Genomic DNA, 22641 nt, shown 5'->3' with positions numbered 1-22641 from the left:
AAATCATTTAGATGTAAAATCAGTATCACAGAGAGAGCACTGATGATAAATATTTATTTTTAGAGAGACATTTTGGAGGGATGGTGGTAGAAACCAGGTGTCTGAAGAGTTTAGTACCTCTATAGCTGCCTTATAGGATGAAATGTTTCTTGAAATGTAACAACGTATTATTAATTACCTTCACAGATTATAAATTCATTCATTGTCTGTAACCCTTATACTGTTCAGGGTCGCGGTGGGTCCGATGTCTACCCGGAATCGCTGGGCACAAGGGGGGAACACACCCTGGAGGGGGCGCCAGTCCTTCATAGGGCAACACACACACACACACACACACACACACACATTCACTCCAAACTGAAGCGTCCGGAGGAAACCCACGCGGACACTGGGGAGAACACACCACACTCCTCACAGACAGTCACCCGGAGGAAACCCACACAGACACAGGGAGAACACACCACACTCCTCACAGACAGTCACCCGGAGGAAACCCACACAGACACAGGGAGAACACACCACACTCCTCACAGACAGTCACCCGGAGGAAACCCACACAGACACAGGGAGAACACACCACACTCCTCACAGACAGTCACCCGGAGGAAACCCACACAGACACAGAGAGAACACACCACACTCCTCACAGACAGTCACTCGGAGTTCCTTACATACATTACAGTCTAATTAAGCTTTTATTATGTATCTAGACAATGTCTCACCCAACACTTGTGTGTGGTGAACTGTATGTATGTATGTATGTATCTTTACACTTATATAGCGCCTTTCTAGACACCCAAGGACGCTTTACAATCCACACTGCTCAGAACGCTCAATCCACACACACACACTGGTGAGAAGCGGCAGCCAAACGCGCACAGCGTACTCTCAACCAGGAACGACCGTCCACCTGGAGGACTGCATCGGGCACTAGGGTTTAACCCAGGATAGAGCACCAATCCATATCTGGGCTCACACATACAGACATTCATTCACACACCAGGACAGTTATTAGTGAAGCCAATTCACCTGTCACCCGTTCCATTTAAAATGGATTGGATTAAAGCTCTGTAAAAGTTTCTGAAAGCCACAGTAACCACAGACAGGCGTTCCAGGCTTGTTGGGAAACACTGTGTACATCCCGATTGTAATTGTGGGATTAGTGCTCAGTAAACAGCGCTTGGACACTGCTACATGTGGCCACATTTCTGAGGGAAGACGTGTGTAACAAGCCACAAAATTTGTTCCTGTTACGCCGGAGATGGAGAAGCGTACTGTGTTGCCGTGCTGATGCCAGCACAAACGGCTGGGGATTAGTCCGAGAGGGTTTTTAAATGCCGCTGATGCATTTCCATAACTTCCGGCTCGCTCTCTGTAAAATGAATCACGCTGGGATGACACAAGCAGGGGACTCTGGCATTACTCACTGACTCCTCTATCGACTTTCTCCTTCTCTCTCACTCATTAAACCTTAGTTATCACACACTGCGAGGGTCTTTCACACAGTGCTTCTTCCCATACCCCCCCCCCCCCCACACACACACTCTCCCCTTTGGCGAAAGTAAAGGTGCAGGGTTGTGGTTCACACTTTATGCAGCTCACAAAAAGTTGCAACAGCATCTCGTGTGTCTCACTTCCCATTTCACTCCGGATCCCAGTCGCTGAGATGTGTGTGGTTCAGCCAGGAGTGAGTGTGGGTAATTTGCTACGGTGCGCTGGGTGGGCCAGGCCCAACTCTCTCACACAGCCCTCAAACAGGCCTCGTTCATATGCCTTGCTGCGCCCCCTATTTTGCAATCCACAATGTATTGATACACCTAGAGAAAGAAGGAGAGAGAGACCAAGGGACAGAGATGTGGAAGGAAATGGAGCCCTAGAGATCAAGAGAGAGACAGGAAGAGTAAGGTAGAGCAGAAGCAAAGGAAACAGACAGAAAGAGAAAACTTAGAGAGAGCCTCTTTTCAGTGTGTATACTCAGTGTATTGTGGTGCTTTATCTGGCCTTTGCTCTGTTCAGGAAAGCAGCTCATCCGTCTGCTGACTAATGCCTCTGTCAGAGCGCAGGGAGAGGGATGAACATTGACCGAACAGAATTAAACTTTAATTTAAACTTGGACAGAGGTACCACAACAGCGGGGCTGTGCCATAAGTCATATTTTCATTTTGTAATACAGCGTGACTTTAGTAATAAACTCGTCATTGCGTAGCCTGTAAAAACAGTTCAGGTGTGTGGCTTTATTCATTCTCCAAGGGTTGTGTGTTAAATGTGGAAAGCCACAGTTTCTAATGTTAATACAAACCTGTATCACAATAAGAAGCTCTTAAGCAATTATACATATGGTATGTGTTATTAATAATAGAATTGTATAGAATTATATTTACGTAGGGCAGGTAGGTAGAAGTCACACCGCTCCAGGGGTATGGAGGATGTGGGTTAGATTCCCGCTAAAAGTGACTGTCTGTGAGGAGTGTGGTGTGTTCTCCCTGTGTCTGCGTGGGTTTCCTCCGGGTGACTGTCTGTGAGGAGTGTGGTGTGTTCTCCCTGTGTCTGCGTGGGTTTCCTCCGGGTGACTGTCTGTGAGGAGTGTGGTGTGTTCTCTCTGTGTCTGCGTGGGTTTCCTCCGGGTGACTGTCTGTGAGGAGTGTGGTGTGTTCTCTGTGTCTGCGTGGGTTTCCTCCGGGTGACTGTCTGTGAGGAGTGTGGTGTGTTCTCTCTGTGTCTGCGTGGGTTTCCTCTGGGTGACTGTCTGTGAGGAGTGTGGTGTGTTCTCCCTGTGTCTGCGTGGGTTTCCTCCGGGTGACTGTCTGTGAGGAGTGTGGTGTGTTCTCTGTGTCTGCGTGGGTTTCCTCCGGGTGACTGTCTGTGAGGAGTGTGGTGTGTTCTCTCTGTGTCTGCGTGGGTTTCCTCTGGGAGACTGTCTGTGAGGAGTGTGGTGTGTTCTCCCTGTGTCTGCGTGGGTTTCCTCCGGGTGCTCTGGTTTCCTCCCACAGTCCAAAAAACACACGTTGGTAGGAGGATTGGCGATTCAAATGTGTCCGTAGGTGTGTGTGTTGCCCTGTGAAGGACTGGCGCCCCCTCCAGGGTGTATTCCCGCCTTGCGCCCAATGATTCCAGGTAGGCTCTGGACCCACCGTGACCCTGAACTGGATAAGGGTTACAGACAATGAATGAATGAACATATTTACGTAGTTATCTGTAGTATGATTTTCATTTGTGTGTGTCGCACTTGCCGTTAATGTTCTTGGAGCTGTTGACATTGATATTTTGTTTGTGTTTTCCGTAGGTTCATCCTCTCAGACATCTCAGTTCTCCTCGTATGAAGTGAGCATACCAAAACGCATCAGCAGACAGAGAAGAGAGCAGGACACAGCAGCGAACGACAAGGTAAAGCACAAACGCAGACACATCTTAAAAGACCTGTGTCCTAACAAACTATTTTCCATCTTTCTCATCCTCTTCTCACTCCAAACCTATCCCTTTCCCTCTCTTACAAATCCATCTTTCCTCCCTCGTTCCCTCGCTCTCCAGTGGTGTGTGTGAGATAATGCTACAGGAACCATCTGCTTCGCCCAGATGCCCGGCCAGCAGGAGCGTCCTTAATAAAATTTTTAGTGCTAGAGCCATGCTGGGAACCGAGACACGAACAACATCAGCTCGGTCCAAACACACTCCTCACACACAGCAGCTCTCACCTCTGTGTCATTGAGCTACAGAAATATCCCTCAGAATTGCAGACCCTTCGGAAAGCCAACGGAGTCGACTTAAAAGCGACATATGAGGAAATCCCTCGTTCAGTGCATGTGCACTTTAATACAGGGCCCACCAGCCCACACACTGTGAAACAAGACCCACCCAGTCTGTTGAAAAACAGAATGAATGAATAAAACCAGCTGCACTGGTTTTGTGCTGCTTCTTATGTAAAGTGTAAATTTTAGAATGGCCCCGCCCCCTCGTCTGAGTCCGTCCAATCACAGCGCTGGACCTGCGTTTATGCGAGAGCGCAAAGATGAGGTTAAACGCAACAAAACACACACAAGGAGTGCGGAGAAATAAGAGCACTGAGTAAAAACGGAGAAGAAAGAGAACAGAGCGAAAACAGCTAAAAAACAGCTGCTGCTCGCTCCTCACTGCTGTGCGCTCGGGGTCGGGGTGAACAGCGAGCGGCTCGTTATCATTTAAAGGAACAGGCGCTGAAAGCGGGCGTTCTGAACAGGGCACTGAACTGTGTTCGCTTTGAGGAAATATGGGTCCCCTTTTGATGGTGACATTTATGTGAACCACACAGGAATATTAAATATGACTTTCCAAAAGAAGCCTTTGAGATGTAAACAAAGTCATTTAGAGCGGATTAATGTACAGAGATGTCTCAGATTTCTTTACAGCGGGGATGATTGGGACCAGGTGTCTCCGTGTCTCCAACACAGCGTTTTCTTTCCTGGCCCATTCTTTTCTTTAGTGTTATAATCAGAGCAGCACCAGTTGATGCAAATCTGCGTCCAGCTGATAGCCTCTCTGAACCCAGTCACAGGAATTGATTTTGTCGCTATAGCAACTGGGGTTTCGTGGCGGTCGTAGTGACAGAGCCGCTGTGTGGAAGCCAGGGCCATCAGGGAGCGACAGGATTACACAAGGAGAGCTCCCGCTTCTACGCTTCTACATCTGTCTCTCTGAATCGGACCTGTGCAGCCGCAGGAGTGAACAGTGCCGTAGTGCTTCACCTTCTGATGAAAGCAGCTGGGCAAAGTGATGACTTCAGGGTATTAACATAAACTACAATGCTGTGGAAAGGTCCGCGGTGTTGTTTATTTACTTTCCAGTCACAGCAGTCACTGAGTGTGAGCTATTCTTATTTGCAGCCTCTGGAAAAAACTGGGAGCTCATATTTAGACAAAAACAGAAGTTTCCAGAGCTAAAAATAATAAGAATGTGTGTTTCCTCCGGGTGACTGTCTGTGAGGAGTGTGGTGTGTTCTCCCTGTGTCTGCGTGGGTTTCCTCCAGGTGACTGTCTGTGAGGAGTGTGGTGTGTTCTCCCTGTGTCTGCGTGGGTTTCCTCCGGGTGACTGTCTGTGAGGAGTGTGGTGTGTTCTCTCTGTGTCTGCGTGGGTTTCCTCCGGGTGACTGTGAGGAGTGTGGTGTGTTCTCCCTGTGTCTGCGTGGGTTTCCTCCAGGTGACTGTCTGTGAGGAGTGTGGTGTGTTCTCCCTGTGTCTGCGTGGGTTTCCTCCGGGTGACTGTCTGTGTGGTGTGTTCTCTCTGTGTCTGCATGGGTTTCCTCCGGGTGACTGTCTGTGAGAAGTGTGGTGTGTTCTCTCTGTGTCTGCGTGGGTTTCCTCCGGGTGACTGTCTGTGAGGAGTGTGGTGTGTTCTCCCTGTGTCTGCGTGGGTTTCCTCCGGGTGACTGTCTGTGAGGAGTGTGGTGTGTTCTCTCTGTGTCTGCGTGGGTTTCCTCCGGGTGACTGTGAGGAGTGTGGTGTGTTCTCCCTGTGTCTGCGTGGGTTTCCTCCAGGTGACTGTCTGTGAGGAGTGTGGTGTGTTCTCCCTGTGTCTGCGTGGGTTTCCTCCGGGTGACTGTCTGTGTGGTGTGTTCTCCCTGTGTCTGTGTGGGTTTCCTCCGGGTGACTGTCTGTGAGGAGTGTGGTGTGTTCTTCCTCTGTGTCTGCGTGGGTTTCCCCCGGGTGACTGTCTGTGAGAAGTGTGGTGTGTTCTCCCTGTGTCTGCGTGGGTTTCCTCCGGGTGACTGTCTGTGAGGAGTGTGGTGTGTTCTCTCTGTGTCTGCGTGGGTTTCCTCCGGGTGACTGTGAGGAGTGTGGTGTGTTCTCCCTGTGTCTGCGTGGGTTTCCTCCAGGTGACTGTCTGTGAGGAGTGTGGTGTGTTCTCCCTGTGTCTGCGTGGGTTTCCTCCGGGTGACTGTCTGTGTGGTGTGTTCTCCCTGTGTCTGCGTGGGTTTCCTCCGGGTGACTGTCTGTGAGGAGTGTGGTGTGTTCTCCCTGTGTCTGAGTGGGTTTCCTCCGGGTGACTGTCTGTGAGGAGTGTGGTGTGTTCTCCCTGTGTCTGCGTGGGTTTCTTCCGGGTGACTGTCTGTGAGGAGTGTGGTGTGTTCTCCCTGTGTCTGCGTGGGTTTCTTCCGGGTGACTGTCTGTGAGGAGTGTGGTGTGTTCTCCCTGTGTCTGCGTGGGTTTCTTCTGGGTGACTGTCTGTGAGGAGTGTGGTGTGTTCTCTCTGTGTCTGTGTGGGTTTCCTCCGGGTGACTGTCTGTGAGGAGTGTGGTGTGTTCTCCCTGTGTCTGCGTGGGTTTCCTCCGGGTGACTGTCTGTGAGGAGTGTGGTGTGTTCTCTGTGTCTGCGTGGGTTTCCTCCGGGTGACTGTCTGTGAGGAGTGTGGTGTGTTCTCCCTGTGTCTGAGTGGGTTTCCTCCGGGTGACTGTCTGTGAGGAGTGTGGTGTGTTCTCCCTGTGTCTGCGTGGGTTTCTTCCGGGTGACTGTCTGTGAGGAGTGTGGTGTGTTCTCCCTGTGTCTGCGTGGGTTTCTTCCGGGTGACTGTCTGTGAGGAGTGTGGTGTGTTCTCCCTGTGTCTGCGTGGGTTTCTTCTGGGTGACTGTCTGTGAGGAGTGTGGTGTGTTCTCTCTGTGTCTGTGTGGGTTTCCTCCGGGTGACTGTCTGTGAGGAGTGTGGTGTGTTCTCCCTGTGTCTGCGTGGGTTTCCTCCGGGTGACTGTCTGTGAGGAGTGTGGTGTGTTCTCTGTGTCTGCGTGGGTTTCCTCTGGGTGACTGTCTGTGAGGAGTGTGGTGTGTTCTCTCTGTGTCTGCGTGGGTTTCCTCCGGGTGACTGTCTGTGAGGAGTGTGGTGTGTTCTCTCTGTGTCTGCGTGGGTTTCCTCCAGGTGACTGTCTGTGAGGAGTGTGGTGTGTTCTCCCTGTGTCTGCGTGGGTTTCCTCCGGGTGACTGTCTGTGAGGAGTGTGGTGTGTTCTCTCTGTGTCTGCGTGGGTTTCCTCCGGGTGACTGTGAGGAGTGTGGTGTGTTCTCCCTGTGTCTGCGTGGGTTTCCTCCAGGTGACTGTCTGTGAGGAGTGTGGTGTGTTCTCCCTGTGTCTGCGTGGGTTTCCTCCGGGTGACTGTCTGTGTGGTGTGTTCTCTCTGTGTCTGCATGGGTTTCCTCCGGGTGACTGTCTGTGAGAAGTGTGGTGTGTTCTCTCTGTGTCTGCGTGGGTTTCCTCCGGGTGACTGTCTGTGAGGAGTGTGGTGTGTTCTCCCTGTGTCTGCGTGGGTTTCCTCCGGGTGACTGTCTGTGAGGAGTGTGGTGTGTTCTCTCTGTGTCTGCGTGGGTTTCCTCCGGGTGACTGTGAGGAGTGTGGTGTGTTCTCCCTGTGTCTGCGTGGGTTTCCTCCAGGTGACTGTCTGTGAGGAGTGTGGTGTGTTCTCCCTGTGTCTGCGTGGGTTTCCTCCGGGTGACTGTCTGTGTGGTGTGTTCTCCCTGTGTCTGTGTGGGTTTCCTCCGGGTGACTGTCTGTGAGGAGTGTGGTGTGTTCTTCCTCTGTGTCTGCGTGGGTTTCCCCCGGGTGACTGTCTGTGAGAAGTGTGGTGTGTTCTCCCTGTGTCTGCGTGGGTTTCCTCCGGGTGACTGTCTGTGAGGAGTGTGGTGTGTTCTCTCTGTGTCTGCGTGGGTTTCCTCCGGGTGACTGTGAGGAGTGTGGTGTGTTCTCCCTGTGTCTGCGTGGGTTTCCTCCAGGTGACTGTCTGTGAGGAGTGTGGTGTGTTCTCCCTGTGTCTGCGTGGGTTTCCTCCGGGTGACTGTCTGTGTGGTGTGTTCTCCCTGTGTCTGCGTGGGTTTCCTCCGGGTGACTGTCTGTGAGGAGTGTGGTGTGTTCTCCCTGTGTCTGAGTGGGTTTCCTCCGGGTGACTGTCTGTGAGGAGTGTGGTGTGTTCTCCCTGTGTCTGCGTGGGTTTCTTCCGGGTGACTGTCTGTGAGGAGTGTGGTGTGTTCTCCCTGTGTCTGCGTGGGTTTCTTCCGGGTGACTGTCTGTGAGGAGTGTGGTGTGTTCTCCCTGTGTCTGCGTGGGTTTCTTCTGGGTGACTGTCTGTGAGGAGTGTGGTGTGTTCTCTCTGTGTCTGTGTGGGTTTCCTCCGGGTGACTGTCTGTGAGGAGTGTGGTGTGTTCTCCCTGTGTCTGCGTGGGTTTCCTCCGGGTGACTGTCTGTGAGGAGTGTGGTGTGTTCTCTGTGTCTGCGTGGGTTTCCTCCGGGTGACTGTCTGTGAGGAGTGTGGTGTGTTCTCCCTGTGTCTGAGTGGGTTTCCTCCGGGTGACTGTCTGTGAGGAGTGTGGTGTGTTCTCCCTGTGTCTGCGTGGGTTTCTTCCGGGTGACTGTCTGTGAGGAGTGTGGTGTGTTCTCCCTGTGTCTGCGTGGGTTTCTTCCGGGTGACTGTCTGTGAGGAGTGTGGTGTGTTCTCCCTGTGTCTGCGTGGGTTTCTTCTGGGTGACTGTCTGTGAGGAGTGTGGTGTGTTCTCTCTGTGTCTGTGTGGGTTTCCTCCGGGTGACTGTCTGTGAGGAGTGTGGTGTGTTCTCCCTGTGTCTGCGTGGGTTTCCTCCGGGTGACTGTCTGTGAGGAGTGTGGTGTGTTCTCTGTGTCTGCGTGGGTTTCCTCTGGGTGACTGTCTGTGAGGAGTGTGGTGTGTTCTCTCTGTGTCTGCGTGGGTTTCCTCCGGGTGACTGTCTGTGAGGAGTGTGGTGTGTTCTCTCTGTGTCTGCGTGGGTTTCCTCCGGGTGACTGTCTGTGAGGAGTGTGGTGTGTTCTCCCTGTGTCTGCGTGGGTTTCCTCCGGGTGACTGTCTGTGAGGAGTGTGGTGTGTTCTCTCTGTGTCTGCGTGGGTTTCCTCCGGGTGACTGTCTGTGAGGAGTGTGGTGTGTTCTCCCTGTGTCTGCGTGGGTTTCCTCCGGGTGACTGTCTGAGAGGAGTGTGGTGTGTTCTCCCTGTGTCTGCGTGGGTTTCCTCCGGGTGACTGTCTGTGAGGAGTGTGGTGTGTTCTCTCTGTGTCTGCGTGGGTTTCCTCCAGGTGACTGTCTGTGAGGAGTGTGGTGTGTTCTCCCTGTGTCTGCGTGGGTTTCCTCCGGGTGACTGTCTGTGAGGAGTGTGGTGTGTTCTCCCTGTGTCTGTGTGGGTTTCCTCCGGGTGACTGTCTGTGAGGAGTGTGGTGTGTTCTCTCTGTGTCTGCGTGGGTTTCCTCCGGGTGACTGTCTGTGAGGAGTGTGGTGTGTTCTCCCTGTGTCTGTGTGGGTTTCCTCCGGGTGACTGTCTGTGAGGAGTGTGGTGTGTTCTCCCTGTGTCTGTGTGGGTTTCCTCCGGGTGACTGTCTGTGAGGAGTGTGGTGTGTTCTCTCTGTGTCTGCGTGGGTTTCCTCCGGGTGACTGTCTGTGAGGAGTGTGGTGTGTTCTCTCTGTGTCTGTGTGGGTTTCCTCCGGGTGACTGTCTGTGAGGAGTGTGGTGTGTTCTCCCTGTGTCTGCGTGGGTTTCCTCCGGGTGACTGTCTGTGAGGAGTGTGGTGTGTTCTCCCTGTGTCTGCGTGGGTTTCCTCCGGGTGACTGTCTGTGTGGTGTGTTCTCTCTGTGTCTGCATGGGTTTCCTCCGGGTGACTGTCTGTGAGAAGTGTGGTGTGTTCTCTCTGTGTCTGCGTGGGTTTCCTCCGGGTGACTGTCTGTGAGGAGTGTGGTGTGTTCTCCCTGTGTCTGCGTGGGTTTCCTCCGGGTGACTGTCTGTGAGGAGTGTGGTGTGTTCTCTCTGTGTCTGCGTGGGTTTCCTCCGGGTGACTGTGAGGAGTGTGGTGTGTTCTCCCTGTGTCTGCGTGGGTTTCCTCCAGGTGACTGTCTGTGAGGAGTGTGGTGTGTTCTCCCTGTGTCTGCGTGGGTTTCCTCTGGGTGACTGTCTGTGTGGTGTGTTCTCCCTGTGTCTGTGTGGGTTTCCTCCGGGTGACTGTCTGTGAGGAGTGTGGTGTGTTCTTCCTCTGTGTCTGCGTGGGTTTCCCCCGGGTGACTGTCTGTGAGAAGTGTGGTGTGTTCTCCCTGTGTCTGCGTGGGTTTCCTCCGGGTGACTGTCTGTGAGGAGTGTGGTGTGTTCTCTCTGTGTCTGCGTGGGTTTCCTCCGGGTGACTGTGAGGAGTGTGGTGTGTTCTCCCTGTGTCTGCGTGGGTTTCCTCCAGGTGACTGTCTGTGAGGAGTGTGGTGTGTTCTCCCTGTGTCTGCGTGGGTTTCCTCCGGGTGACTGTCTGTGTGGTGTGTTCTCCCTGTGTCTGCGTGGGTTTCCTCCGGGTGACTGTCTGTGAGGAGTGTGGTGTGTTCTCCCTGTGTCTGAGTGGGTTTCCTCCGGGTGACTGTCTGTGAGGAGTGTGGTGTGTTCTCCCTGTGTCTGCGTGGGTTTCTTCCGGGTGACTGTCTGTGAGGAGTGTGGTGTGTTCTCCCTGTGTCTGCGTGGGTTTCTTCCGGGTGACTGTCTGTGAGGAGTGTGGTGTGTTCTCCCTGTGTCTGCGTGGGTTTCTTCTGGGTGACTGTCTGTGAGGAGTGTGGTGTGTTCTCTCTGTGTCTGTGTGGGTTTCCTCCGGGTGACTGTCTGTGAGGAGTGTGGTGTGTTCTCCCTGTGTCTGCGTGGGTTTCCTCCGGGTGACTGTCTGTGAGGAGTGTGGTGTGTTCTCTGTGTCTGCGTGGGTTTCCTCTGGGTGACTGTCTGTGAGGAGTGTGGTGTGTTCTCTCTGTGTCTGCGTGGGTTTCCTCCGGGTGACTGTCTGTGAGGAGTGTGGTGTGTTCTTCCTCTGTGTCTGCGTGGGTTTCCCCCGGGTGACTGTCTGTGAGAAGTGTGGTGTGTTCTCCCTGTGTCTGCGTGGGTTTCCTCCGGGTGACTGTCTGTGAGGAGTGTGGTGTGTTCTCTCTGTGTCTGCGTGGGTTTCCTCCGGGTGACTGTGAGGAGTGTGGTGTGTTCTCCCTGTGTCTGCGTGGGTTTCCTCCAGGTGACTGTCTGTGAGGAGTGTGGTGTGTTCTCCCTGTGTCTGCGTGGGTTTCCTCCGGGTGACTGTCTGTGTGGTGTGTTCTCCCTGTGTCTGCGTGGGTTTCCTCCGGGTGACTGTCTGTGAGGAGTGTGGTGTGTTCTCCCTGTGTCTGAGTGGGTTTCCTCCGGGTGACTGTCTGTGAGGAGTGTGGTGTGTTCTCCCTGTGTCTGCGTGGGTTTCTTCCGGGTGACTGTCTGTGAGGAGTGTGGTGTGTTCTCCCTGTGTCTGCGTGGGTTTCTTCCGGGTGACTGTCTGTGAGGAGTGTGGTGTGTTCTCCCTGTGTCTGCGTGGGTTTCTTCTGGGTGACTGTCTGTGAGGAGTGTGGTGTGTTCTCTCTGTGTCTGTGTGGGTTTCCTCCGGGTGACTGTCTGTGAGGAGTGTGGTGTGTTCTCCCTGTGTCTGCGTGGGTTTCCTCCGGGTGACTGTCTGTGAGGAGTGTGGTGTGTTCTCTGTGTCTGCGTGGGTTTCCTCTGGGTGACTGTCTGTGAGGAGTGTGGTGTGTTCTCTCTGTGTCTGCGTGGGTTTCCTCCGGGTGACTGTCTGTGAGGAGTGTGGTGTGTTCTCTCTGTGTCTGCGTGGGTTTCCTCCAGGTGACTGTCTGTGAGGAGTGTGGTGTGTTCTCCCTGTGTCTGCGTGGGTTTCCTCCGGGTGACTGTCTGTGAGGAGTGTGGTGTGTTCTCTCTGTGTCTGCGTGGGTTTCCTCCGGGTGACTGTGAGGAGTGTGGTGTGTTCTCCCTGTGTCTGCGTGGGTTTCCTCCAGGTGACTGTCTGTGAGGAGTGTGGTGTGTTCTCCCTGTGTCTGCGTGGGTTTCCTCCGGGTGACTGTCTGTGTGGTGTGTTCTCTCTGTGTCTGCATGGGTTTCCTCCGGGTGACTGTCTGTGAGAAGTGTGGTGTGTTCTCTCTGTGTCTGCGTGGGTTTCCTCCGGGTGACTGTCTGTGAGGAGTGTGGTGTGTTCTCCCTGTGTCTGCGTGGGTTTCCTCCGGGTGACTGTCTGTGAGGAGTGTGGTGTGTTCTCTCTGTGTCTGCGTGGGTTTCCTCCGGGTGACTGTGAGGAGTGTGGTGTGTTCTCCCTGTGTCTGCGTGGGTTTCCTCCAGGTGACTGTCTGTGAGGAGTGTGGTGTGTTCTCCCTGTGTCTGCGTGGGTTTCCTCCGGGTGACTGTCTGTGTGGTGTGTTCTCCCTGTGTCTGTGTGGGTTTCCTCCGGGTGACTGTCTGTGAGGAGTGTGGTGTGTTCTTCCTCTGTGTCTGCGTGGGTTTCCCCCGGGTGACTGTCTGTGAGAAGTGTGGTGTGTTCTCCCTGTGTCTGCGTGGGTTTCCTCCGGGTGACTGTCTGTGAGGAGTGTGGTGTGTTCTCTCTGTGTCTGCGTGGGTTTCCTCCGGGTGACTGTGAGGAGTGTGGTGTGTTCTCCCTGTGTCTGCGTGGGTTTCCTCCAGGTGACTGTCTGTGAGGAGTGTGGTGTGTTCTCCCTGTGTCTGCGTGGGTTTCCTCCGGGTGACTGTCTGTGTGGTGTGTTCTCCCTGTGTCTGCGTGGGTTTCCTCCGGGTGACTGTCTGTGAGGAGTGTGGTGTGTTCTCCCTGTGTCTGCGTGGGTTTCTTCCGGGTGACTGTCTGTGAGGAGTGTGGTGTGTTCTCCCTGTGTCTGCGTGGGTTTCTTCCGGGTGACTGTCTGTGAGGAGTGTGGTGTGTTCTCCCTGTGTCTGCGTGGGTTTCTTCTGGGTGACTGTCTGTGAGGAGTGTGGTGTGTTCTCTCTGTGTCTGTGTGGGTTTCCTCCGGGTGACTGTCTGTGAGGAGTGTGGTGTGTTCTCCCTGTGTCTGCGTGGGTTTCCTCCGGGTGACTGTCTGTGAGGAGTGTGGTGTGTTCTCTGTGTCTGCGTGGGTTTCCTCCGGGTGACTGTCTGTGAGGAGTGTGGTGTGTTCTCCCTGTGTCTGAGTGGGTTTCCTCCGGGTGACTGTCTGTGAGGAGTGTGGTGTGTTCTCCCTGTGTCTGCGTGGGTTTCTTCCGGGTGACTGTCTGTGAGGAGTGTGGTGTGTTCTCCCTGTGTCTGCGTGGGTTTCTTCCGGGTGACTGTCTGTGAGGAGTGTGGTGTGTTCTCCCTGTGTCTGCGTGGGTTTCTTCTGGGTGACTGTCTGTGAGGAGTGTGGTGTGTTCTCTCTGTGTCTGTGTGGGTTTCCTCCGGGTGACTGTCTGTGAGGAGTGTGGTGTGTTCTCCCTGTGTCTGCGTGGGTTTCCTCCGGGTGACTGTCTGTGAGGAGTGTGGTGTGTTCTCTGTGTCTGCGTGGGTTTCCTCTGGGTGACTGTCTGTGAGGAGTGTGGTGTGTTCTCTCTGTGTCTGCGTGGGTTTCCTCCGGGTGACTGTCTGTGAGGAGTGTGGTGTGTTCTCTCTGTGTCTGCGTGGGTTTCCTCCGGGTGACTGTCTGTGAGGAGTGTGGTGTGTTCTCCCTGTGTCTGCGTGGGTTTCCTCCGGGTGACTGTCTGTGAGGAGTGTGGTGTGTTCTCTCTGTGTCTGCGTGGGTTTCCTCCGGGTGACTGTCTGTGAGGAGTGTGGTGTGTTCTCCCTGTGTCTGCGTGGGTTTCCTCCGGGTGACTGTCTGAGAGGAGTGTGGTGTGTTCTCCCTGTGTCTGCGTGGGTTTCCTCCGGGTGACTGTCTGTGAGGAGTGTGGTGTGTTCTCTCTGTGTCTGCGTGGGTTTCCTCCGGGTGACTGTCTGAGAGGAGTGTGGTGTGTTCTCCCTGTGTCTGCGTGGGTTTCCTCCGGGTGACTGTCTGTGAGGAGTGTGGTGTGTTCTCTCTGTGTCTGCGTGGGTTTCCTCCAGGTGACTGTCTGTGAGGAGTGTGGTGTGTTCTCCCTGTGTCTGCGTGGGTTTCCTCCGGGTGACTGTCTGTGAGGAGTGTGGTGTGTTCTCCCTGTGTCTGTGTGGGTTTCCTCCGGGTGACTGTCTGTGAGGAGTGTGGTGTGTTCTCTCTGTGTCTGCGTGGGTTTCCTCCGGGTGACTGTCTGTGAGGAGTGTGGTGTGTTCTCCCTGTGTCTGTGTGGGTTTCCTCCGGGTGACTGTCTGTGAGGAGTGTGGTGTGTTCTCCCTGTGTCTGTGTGGGTTTCCTCCGGGTGACTGTCTGTGAGGAGTGTGGTGTGTTCTCTCTGTGTCTGCGTGGGTTTCCTCCGGGTGACTGTCTGTGAGGAGTGTGGTGTGTTCTCTCTGTGTCTGTGTGGGTTTCCTCCGGGTGACTGTCTGTGAGGAGTGTGGTGTGTTCTCCCTGTGTCTGCGTGGGTTTCCTCCGGGTGACTGTCTGTGAGGAGTGTGGTGTGTTCTCCCTGTGTCTGCGTGGGTTTCCTACAGATGCTCCTGTTTCCTTTCACGCTCCAAAAACACGGTAGAAAAACATGGTAGGTGGATTGGAGACTCAAAAGTATCCGTAGGTGTGAGTGAATGTGTGTGTCTGTGTTGCCCTGTGAAGGACTGGCGCCCCCTCCAGGGTGTATTCCCGCTTTGCGCCCAATGATTCCAGGTAGGCTCTGGACCCACCGCGACCCTGAACTGGATAAGGGTTACAGACAATGGATGAATACTTCAAATTTCTTAAGCTAAACACTTTTTCTAAAGATTCATAAAAATTAATTATTGAATTAAACTAAAACCAACTAAATTATATATGAGCTTTAACGTAGATTCTTGTAACAGACGTAAACAAACCATTCACACTGTTTCACTACACTATTTTTAAAGGAATGTACAGGGTGCACCCAAAGAGGGACTTTGTTATGGGCTTCAGTGAGGTGCTGTTTATAGTCTTCCAGTCCCAACATGTCCAGGACCACTGTAAACGTACACTGGACTAAATGTGTTTCTTTGTGTGTGTGTGTGTGTGTTTTTTAAAGGTGTCATACATTATTTCAGCTCGAGGGAAAGAGCATGTCGTTGTCCTGGAAAAGAATGAGTAAGTACTAGTTTATTCTTTTTTTTCCCCCCCTTAGCTTTTGTGATACACACACACACACACACACACACACACACACACACACAGAGACACACATCTCAAAGACTTTCACTATTAAAGGAATATTCCAGAAGCCCTGTGATGTTGGCAGCAGTTAAAAATGGCGTAGCTCCTCTATGCAGCACATTAACCATCGAATCATCTCCCTGTCTGTGGAATAAAAACTGATCCTTTACAGCAGCTGTTAAATATATTCATCAAAAAATACTGTTGACACCACTGTGAAACACTTTAATCTGGATGAACATCTCAGGACCCTGTTTCACTGAGCTCTGTTGAAATGGGGACCTGACTTTGTGAAACTGGAGTGTTGAAATGACTCAAGGTGTTCAGTGTTTGTTTAGTGTGTTCTTGACCTTGCTCATAGAGAGAGAGAGGGAGGGAGGGAGGGAGGGAGGGGGGGGGGTGTTGTATGTCTAGAGTATTTGGCAGTTGAATAATAGTTGAATAATAGTGGTCCAAGACTTTACAAACATCAAAGACTTTATCATTAAATCCACATCAGAAATGCATTTAGTCTTTTTCTTGGCTCAGTTCTCTCTCTCTCTCTCTGTCTCTCTCTCTCTCTCTTTCTGTTGCTCTCTGTCTGTCTGTCTCTCTCTCTGTCTCTCTCTCTCTTTCTGTTGCCCTCTCTGTCTGTCTGTCTCTCTCTCTCTCTGTTCTTTCTCTCTCTCTGTTCTTTCTGTCTCTCTGCCTCTCTCTCTGTTCTCTCTCTCTCTGTTCTTTCTGTCTCTCTGCCTCTCTCTCTGTTCTGTCTCTCTGCCTCTCTCTTTCTGTCTCTCTCTCTCTCTTGTTCTCTCTGTATCTCGTTCTCTGTATCTCTCTCTCTCTATCTCTCTCTCTCTCTCTCTCTCTCTCTCTCTGTATCTCTCTCTTGTTCTCTCTCTCTCTCTCTCTGTATCTCTCTCTTGTTCTCTCTCTCTCTCTCGTTCTCTCTCTCTCTCTCTCTCTCTTGTTCTCTCTGTGTCTATCTCTCTCGTTCTCTCTCTCTCACTCACACACACACACACACACACACACTGTCAGTTAAGGTACTGTATTTATAGATTTGTATAAACATGAATCGACCCTTTTTTTCAGAAACACCTACTGTTCATACGTCATTTGAAGGATGTTGTTGGTTAAAGTCTTGTACGGTGTTTGTTCGTGTGCTGGACAGTTGTAGCAGTAGAGGACTGACCTCTCAGTGGCAGTGTAGAGTGTGTGTAGTTTACCTGGTGTTCAGTAATGAAAATGTACGTTTGTAGCTAATTTGTGCAGCCATTTGTCAGTTTCTGAGTTAATGTGTTCGTGCGGTGGACCACCGCTCTCAGTCCAGCAGTGACACTGGCGTAGAGCTGGGTCATGGGGCAAAACCATCCTATCACCACCTCCTCTTCTCATGAGGATCCTGAAATGAGAACGTTTAGAGAACACTGCTGTAGACTGTTAATGCCTTTCCACAATTCTGCCTCCGTTAGGAGTTCGTTAGTCTGGTCTCAGGCAACTTTACGACTGATTGGCTTGTGTACAGATTAGCATTTGGGTTCCATCTCCCTCAGCTGAGACTTGGCAGAGTCTGCACTGCGGATGAAAAGTGCCTTCCCTTCACTTTCTTAGTTACAGTCCTCCCACTGGGAGCCGAACGAGGGACTGAAAATAAGAAATTTCAAAAAAGCCTAAAAATTTTAAAGAAAAAGCCTTTAAAACTAACAGATAATACATTTGGCACAAAGCTGCTGTTCCCACACTTTAGAAATTATCGTAAATACATAACACCTTATAACGATCTTGTTATTTCTGCGTACGTGACCTTTATCAGATGGGAATCGAAGAAATAGCACACGGTCTGAAGCTTTTGGGAAAAATATGATTATTCACAACAATGAGTCCGCGTTACGATAATGAGCCTCTCAAGACTCAGCTCTGCTCTTTACTGGCATTAGACGTATTTATGAAACATTCAGCCTTCTCTGGAACGTCTCAGAGCACAGAAAAGCCATATACTCCTCCAGCCAACGGTTCGTTCTTCCTAAAGAAGCCAGACTCTGGGGTTTTTATTGGACTTGTTCCTCTAAAGGGAACTTTCACTTCCCAAATACACTCCTTTTAGATCTCAGACTTAGACCTGTTTACTTTAGTCTCATCTTCTGACGGATCTGTTAAAAACCCCCGATATAGAATTTAAATGTAATCACTGTATATACCATATATATCATCACTGTCCAAAGAAAAACGTGTAGTTACCGAAAACAGTGACTTTACAGGAGACGGAAAAAACCTTCTTAACTTTCAGTGGAAGTCAATTTAAAAAACATATAATTCAGAGTAGTGTTGGAGCGTTTCTATTGGTTCGTCATGAAGTTGTCACACAGTGTGAAGGACCGCTGCTGTGTTCAAATAATGTTGTGAACTAAAAATCCACAAAAATGGAGATACAGTAATCCCTCGCTACTTTGCGGTTCATCGCGGTTTCAAGGGGGCTTATGGCCGTTATATTACGGATATTGAGGGAAAATCTAGGAAACCCGTGAAAGATGAATAGCCAAAATATTTCTTTAAAAGCTAAGCAGCAGCTCTATGAAAGTGTCAAACAGATAAATACAGTGTAATTTGAGTTCCTAACTTGTGTTTATTGAGAGTCAGAAAACATGTTATTTCTTACTAATTGAAGGAATAAGGTTTAAAAGACCGTTGGTCCCCGCCCCCCAACGGTGTTCGGAAACTCTAATAGGCGTCTTGCCTGTGACGTAGATGGTGGACAACACTCTAGAAGCTGCACTTAATTTAATGCAAAATGACGAAAAGGTGGGACAGTGGGACATCTGTGCACAAATGGCCCAAAGATCCCAAAATATCCAGAAAATGGACTAAATTTGTCCACTTTAAACGGACACTTTGGAAAGGACCCTCCGCTCACTCCGTTATCTGTAGCTCATTTCACTGGCGCTTTTCCAACAATATGGGCATGTAAGGACACCAACGAAAGGTGTTCAAGAGCCTCTGTAACATGGAGGTAAACAGGGTAAGGACACTCACTTCGCCTGTTTTAGTTGGTGTTAGTTAGCGTTAGCTTGACTCGCTAAACTCGGTGTCTCAGATTATACTCGGCTACGTAGCTGCATTATGGAGGTTTATAGTGTCGGATGAGTTCGACTTCGATCACATTTACAAGAATAACGGTACCTCTACATTTGAGTTTAGCTTATTGCTAGGCTATTGTTATGAATAATGTTGGTTATTTAGCTAGATACTGTCATAACAGTCAGTCATAACGGTGTTTTACCGCGGCGTTGTTCAGCTGTTGTCCACCAGTGACGTCACGGTCGCGTTCGAGAATTTCCATAGCGAGCTCGGGTTTTTCCGTCAATTTAATAAAATTGTCAGTTTTAAAGCAAATTAAGCTGCTATTTTCATTTTAATTCATACTTATATATATCAGTAACTAAAATAATGTGGAATATTCATGGAGGTCCATTAAGTGGTGCTTAGCCTTTAAATCCATTAAAATTTCATAGACTGGGCCTGTAGGTGACACAATATATCATTTACAAGTGTTTCTTACGTACAGTACATGTGTTGTTCATGTCCACATCCGAGTGAAATTTACTGACGCTGAATCACAGCTTAGGAATGACTCTATTAAAGAAACTGGTGGGATATCACATGTAGTTCCAGCTGAAAAACATTATAGAAGACTGTTTAATGCAAAGGGTGGGTTGTTAACAGCAACAGGGAGGGGTTTAAAAGTCCAAATACTCGTTAAATACATAAAAAAATATCTTTCCTCTACTTCGCGGAAATTCGTTTTTCGAGGGTGGTCTTGGAACGCGTCCCCCGCGGAAAAACAAGAGGTCACTGTACGTGTTTTTAACTGGACAGCAACGATATACTTTATTTACTTTATTTTATTATCACTTATATTTAAAGTACATTCTGTATCAGCAAATTAAAGTATGTGCTTCTGAAGTTCTCTTTTTTTCAATGTAAATAAATGACGTGGTGAAAACGTTATATTTTGTGTAAATCCTTTGGGTGAAATAATGATAATGCTTTAAATCAAAAGTAAAGTACAGTGTGAAGTGTCATAACTCTGGAGTAATGTGTAATTGACTGGATGCCAGTTAATACTTACCTATTTTTTGTTTATTCCTTGCTTCAGAATGATCCATGAACTCTCTGTGGGTTAATAACCACACACACACTTTCAGACACCGTACACACACACGTCTGAGGAAGTGCACAAACCAGCGAGCGTGAAGAACAAACTCAAAAGGACTGAATGGCTCTGACACATCCTCCAGACCCTGCTGAGTGAGCAGATGGATTAGTGCTGTTGTTTTTGGACTCGGTCTCCTTCGGACCTGTCCAGATCTGCCCCTTCTCTCTCAGCCCCTTGCCTCTCTGTCGCTCTCACTGCTGTCTCCAGATAAAGGTCTTTAGTCTCATCCTGTCATTATTCCCCAAAATATCCTGCTCCGGACGGGAACACCTGCCTTTGTCGCTGCCAGTTCACTTCACAAGGTTAAAACAGAAGCCGTCGTTTGGGTCTGGATCCACGCTCACTCTGAGTGTAGTTGATCTGCCGAGATACGGGTGGCTTGAGTTTTGCTCTAGAGCTCCAAGCAGAGTTAGGAATGGGCCTTCACACACCAGACCCCGTTCTATCCATGTATTTATGGTTTAAGATCTGTTTCTTTTAAGAAATAAGCATTTTAAAACTTGTATTTCTGTATGCTGTTAGCTTAGCCTTTAGCCCACAGATTAGCACCGTGAAACCCTCACAGCATTATGCTGCCTGTGTCTTTATTAGAGATCACACCAGTTTGGACACAGCTGATATGGACAGAAAAGCATACAAAGCATCCTATTGCATCTGGAAGCTCTGACGTTCAGATCGTAAGCATGTGTTCTAGTAAACGCTTTACGTTTGTCATTTTGTGTGTTTGTTTTTCAGCTTGCTCCTGCCACACGATTTCACTGTGTATTCTTACGCCAAGGACGGCTCGCTGATCACAGAAAGGCCCGACATGAAGGTAAATTAAAAGGTTTTCAGACCAGCTGCTGCGTGTTACATCATCCTGTAAAGCACCTGGTTCCTATCAAACATTCGAAGCACGCTCCCTCACGTGTTAAAAAAAAACACAACACTGGGACGACTCCTAAAATGCTCCCCTCTGTTGGGGCCAGACTGTGTCAAAGGTCTGAAACAGGTTTGAGAGACTTGACGAAGAGTCATTTACAGTTGAATAAAAGACATGGGATTAAAACATTATAAAAATTAGGGCTCCACTGAACAGAGCGATTTAGACGCCACCCACCACTAACACTTTTCCCCCATCATCTTTTTACCCAGAACACTCTGTGAATACAAAATGAGAACTAGATTCAAATCTAGATGTGGGTTTTGATGAAGTAAAAGCTTGAAGGAGTTTAAATGGCATTCAGTTCAGTGATATGTTTTAAAACATTACAGCTTTTAAAATCAACTGCATAAGCGGTTACAGAGAACTAACGAACTTACAAACTAACCAACGAACTAACCAACAAACTAACAAACTTACAAACTAACGAACTAACTAACGAACTAACCAACGAACTAACAATCTTACAAACTAACCAACGAACTAATAAACTAACGAACTTACTTACTTTTAAAATCCCAGAACACTCTGTGAATACAAAATGAGAACTAGATTCAAATCTAGATGTGGGTTTTGATGAAGTAAAAGCTTGAAGGAGTTTAAATGGCATTCAGTTCAGTGATATGTTTTAAAACATTACAGCTTTTAAAATCAACTGCATAAGCGGTTACAGAGAACTAACGAACTAACAAACTAACGAACTTACAAACTAACCAACGAACTAACCAACAAACTAACAATCTTACAAACCAACGAACTAACCAACGAAGTAACAATCTTACAAACTAACAAACTAACCAACGAACTAACAATCTTACAAACGAACAATTTTTTAGTTTTGATGAAGTAAAAGCTTGAAGGAGTTTAAATGGCATTCAGTTAAGTGATATGTTTTAAAACATTACAGCTTTTAAAATCAACTGCATAAGCGGTTACAGAGAACTAACTAACCAACAAACTAACAATCGAACTAACTAACGAACTAACCAACGAACTAACAATCTTACAAACTAACCAACGAACTAACAAACTAACAAACTTACTTACTTACTTTTAAAATCCCAGAACACTCTGTGAATACAAAATGAGAACTAGATTCAAATCTAGATGTGGGTTTTGATGAAGTAAAAGCTTGAAGGAATTTAAATGGCATTCAGTTCAGTGATATGTTTTAAAACATTACAGCTTTTAAAATCAACTGCATAAGCGGTTACAGAGAACAAACTAACGAACTAACAAACTAACTAACTAGTGAACTAACTAACTAACGAACTAATGAACGAACGAACTAACTAACTAACTAACTTTCATTTAAAATCCAAACCCAAGTTACTATGTTGTGTATTAGTATCAGTGTGGGAATAAACTGTATAAATTGGTTAAATCCATGTAACTTTTCCTTATGTACCATCTCCATTCTCGAGTTTTAAGTGCTGTCTCGTTTCTGGATTATATTTTTTTCTTACTGTGCCCTCAACTTGAAACCAGACCCCACCTCAGCCTGAAAATGAAATTCTGAATAAATCAGAAAGCAGCAGCCAGAAAATAAAAATAGTAGTTTCAATATGTGTATGTTTGCATGATTTCTGAGTATGTTTCACATGATCAGTGTGTATTCCTCAGCACTGAGTAGGACAGTGTGAAAAGGCTAATGCTTTGAGGGAAGTGCCTTTTCCTGGAAGAGAATTACTCAGCCTTACAGGAATTCACATTAAAGCTGACTAAGGGAGGAGAGATGGAGGAGAAATACAGGGATATAGCACTTTTCTGCTCTTGAATATGGCACTAGATAAATGACATTAGTGTGGAATAGGAAGGAAAGCAGAAGATGGCAGCACTGATAGTCGCTGAAACTGGTGAAAAACGAGCTCGTGTCTGAAATCGCTTGGAGTAACAACACCCTGGCCATATTTCTCTCTGGAGGGAAGTGAAAGCCGCGTCTTTACACAGTGTTAGAGTCAACAGTGAGTGTGAGGCCAAGCCCAGCCTCAGCTTTGCCGTCAGCCCACAGTGCACTGCCTCATGGGAGATGTAGTCTGACTTCTCCTTACATACGTGGCTGGCTTGGGTGTGGACATCTGGATGTCCTGTCACACGTGACGTAATCTCTGGCTGTTGTGATTGAAATAATCTGTTAAAGTTTGCAGGGGATGGTTAAAGAGACATAAATTGAAATGATGAGTGAGAGCCTGGCGTTCTATAACGAGAGGGGGCAGGTTAAAGGGGCAGGTGGGGGTTTATTTAAAGCCTGTGATGAAAACAGAAACACGATTTGAGAAACTACTGAAATAACTAGGAGTAGGAAGAACAGAGAACCACATTTATGAAAAAGGACCAGAGACAAGGACCTGAGAGCATTCTGTCCCCATGGTCCTCATTTTCTCAGGGGAATGGCAGACCAAGGGAGGAGACAGAAACAAAATGAAACAAAAGCATACGGTGCGAGAAACAAGGAAAGACAGGGGGAGAGTGTAACCAGGAGGTTGCTGGTTCG

At 49.1% G+C, this 22641-nt stretch overlaps 1 protein-coding gene across 2 annotated transcripts in view; it reads left to right on the top strand.

The window, feature by feature from the left end:
* adam9a (ADAM metallopeptidase domain 9a) overlaps positions 1–22641 on the top strand; it is a 44975-nt gene that overhangs the window by 1986 nt on the left and 20348 nt on the right. For both annotated transcript variants that reach the window (XM_066644783.1, XM_066644782.1), the window contains exons 2-4: positions 3284–3384; positions 14906–14964; positions 19961–20039. In XM_066644783.1, coding sequence (XP_066500880.1) covers positions 3284–3384; positions 14906–14964; positions 19961–20039 — 239 coding nt within the window. The remainder of the gene's footprint in view (positions 1–3283; positions 3385–14905; positions 14965–19960; positions 20040–22641) is intronic.

Source organism: Hoplias malabaricus, chromosome 14 (genome assembly GCF_029633855.1).
Source record: "Hoplias malabaricus isolate fHopMal1 chromosome 14, fHopMal1.hap1, whole genome shotgun sequence".
Classification (NCBI taxonomy): domain Eukaryota; kingdom Metazoa; phylum Chordata; class Actinopteri; order Characiformes; family Erythrinidae; genus Hoplias; species Hoplias malabaricus.
The sequence above is the reverse complement of the archived record's forward strand: the minus strand, read 5'-3'. Positions and strand labels throughout refer to the sequence as shown.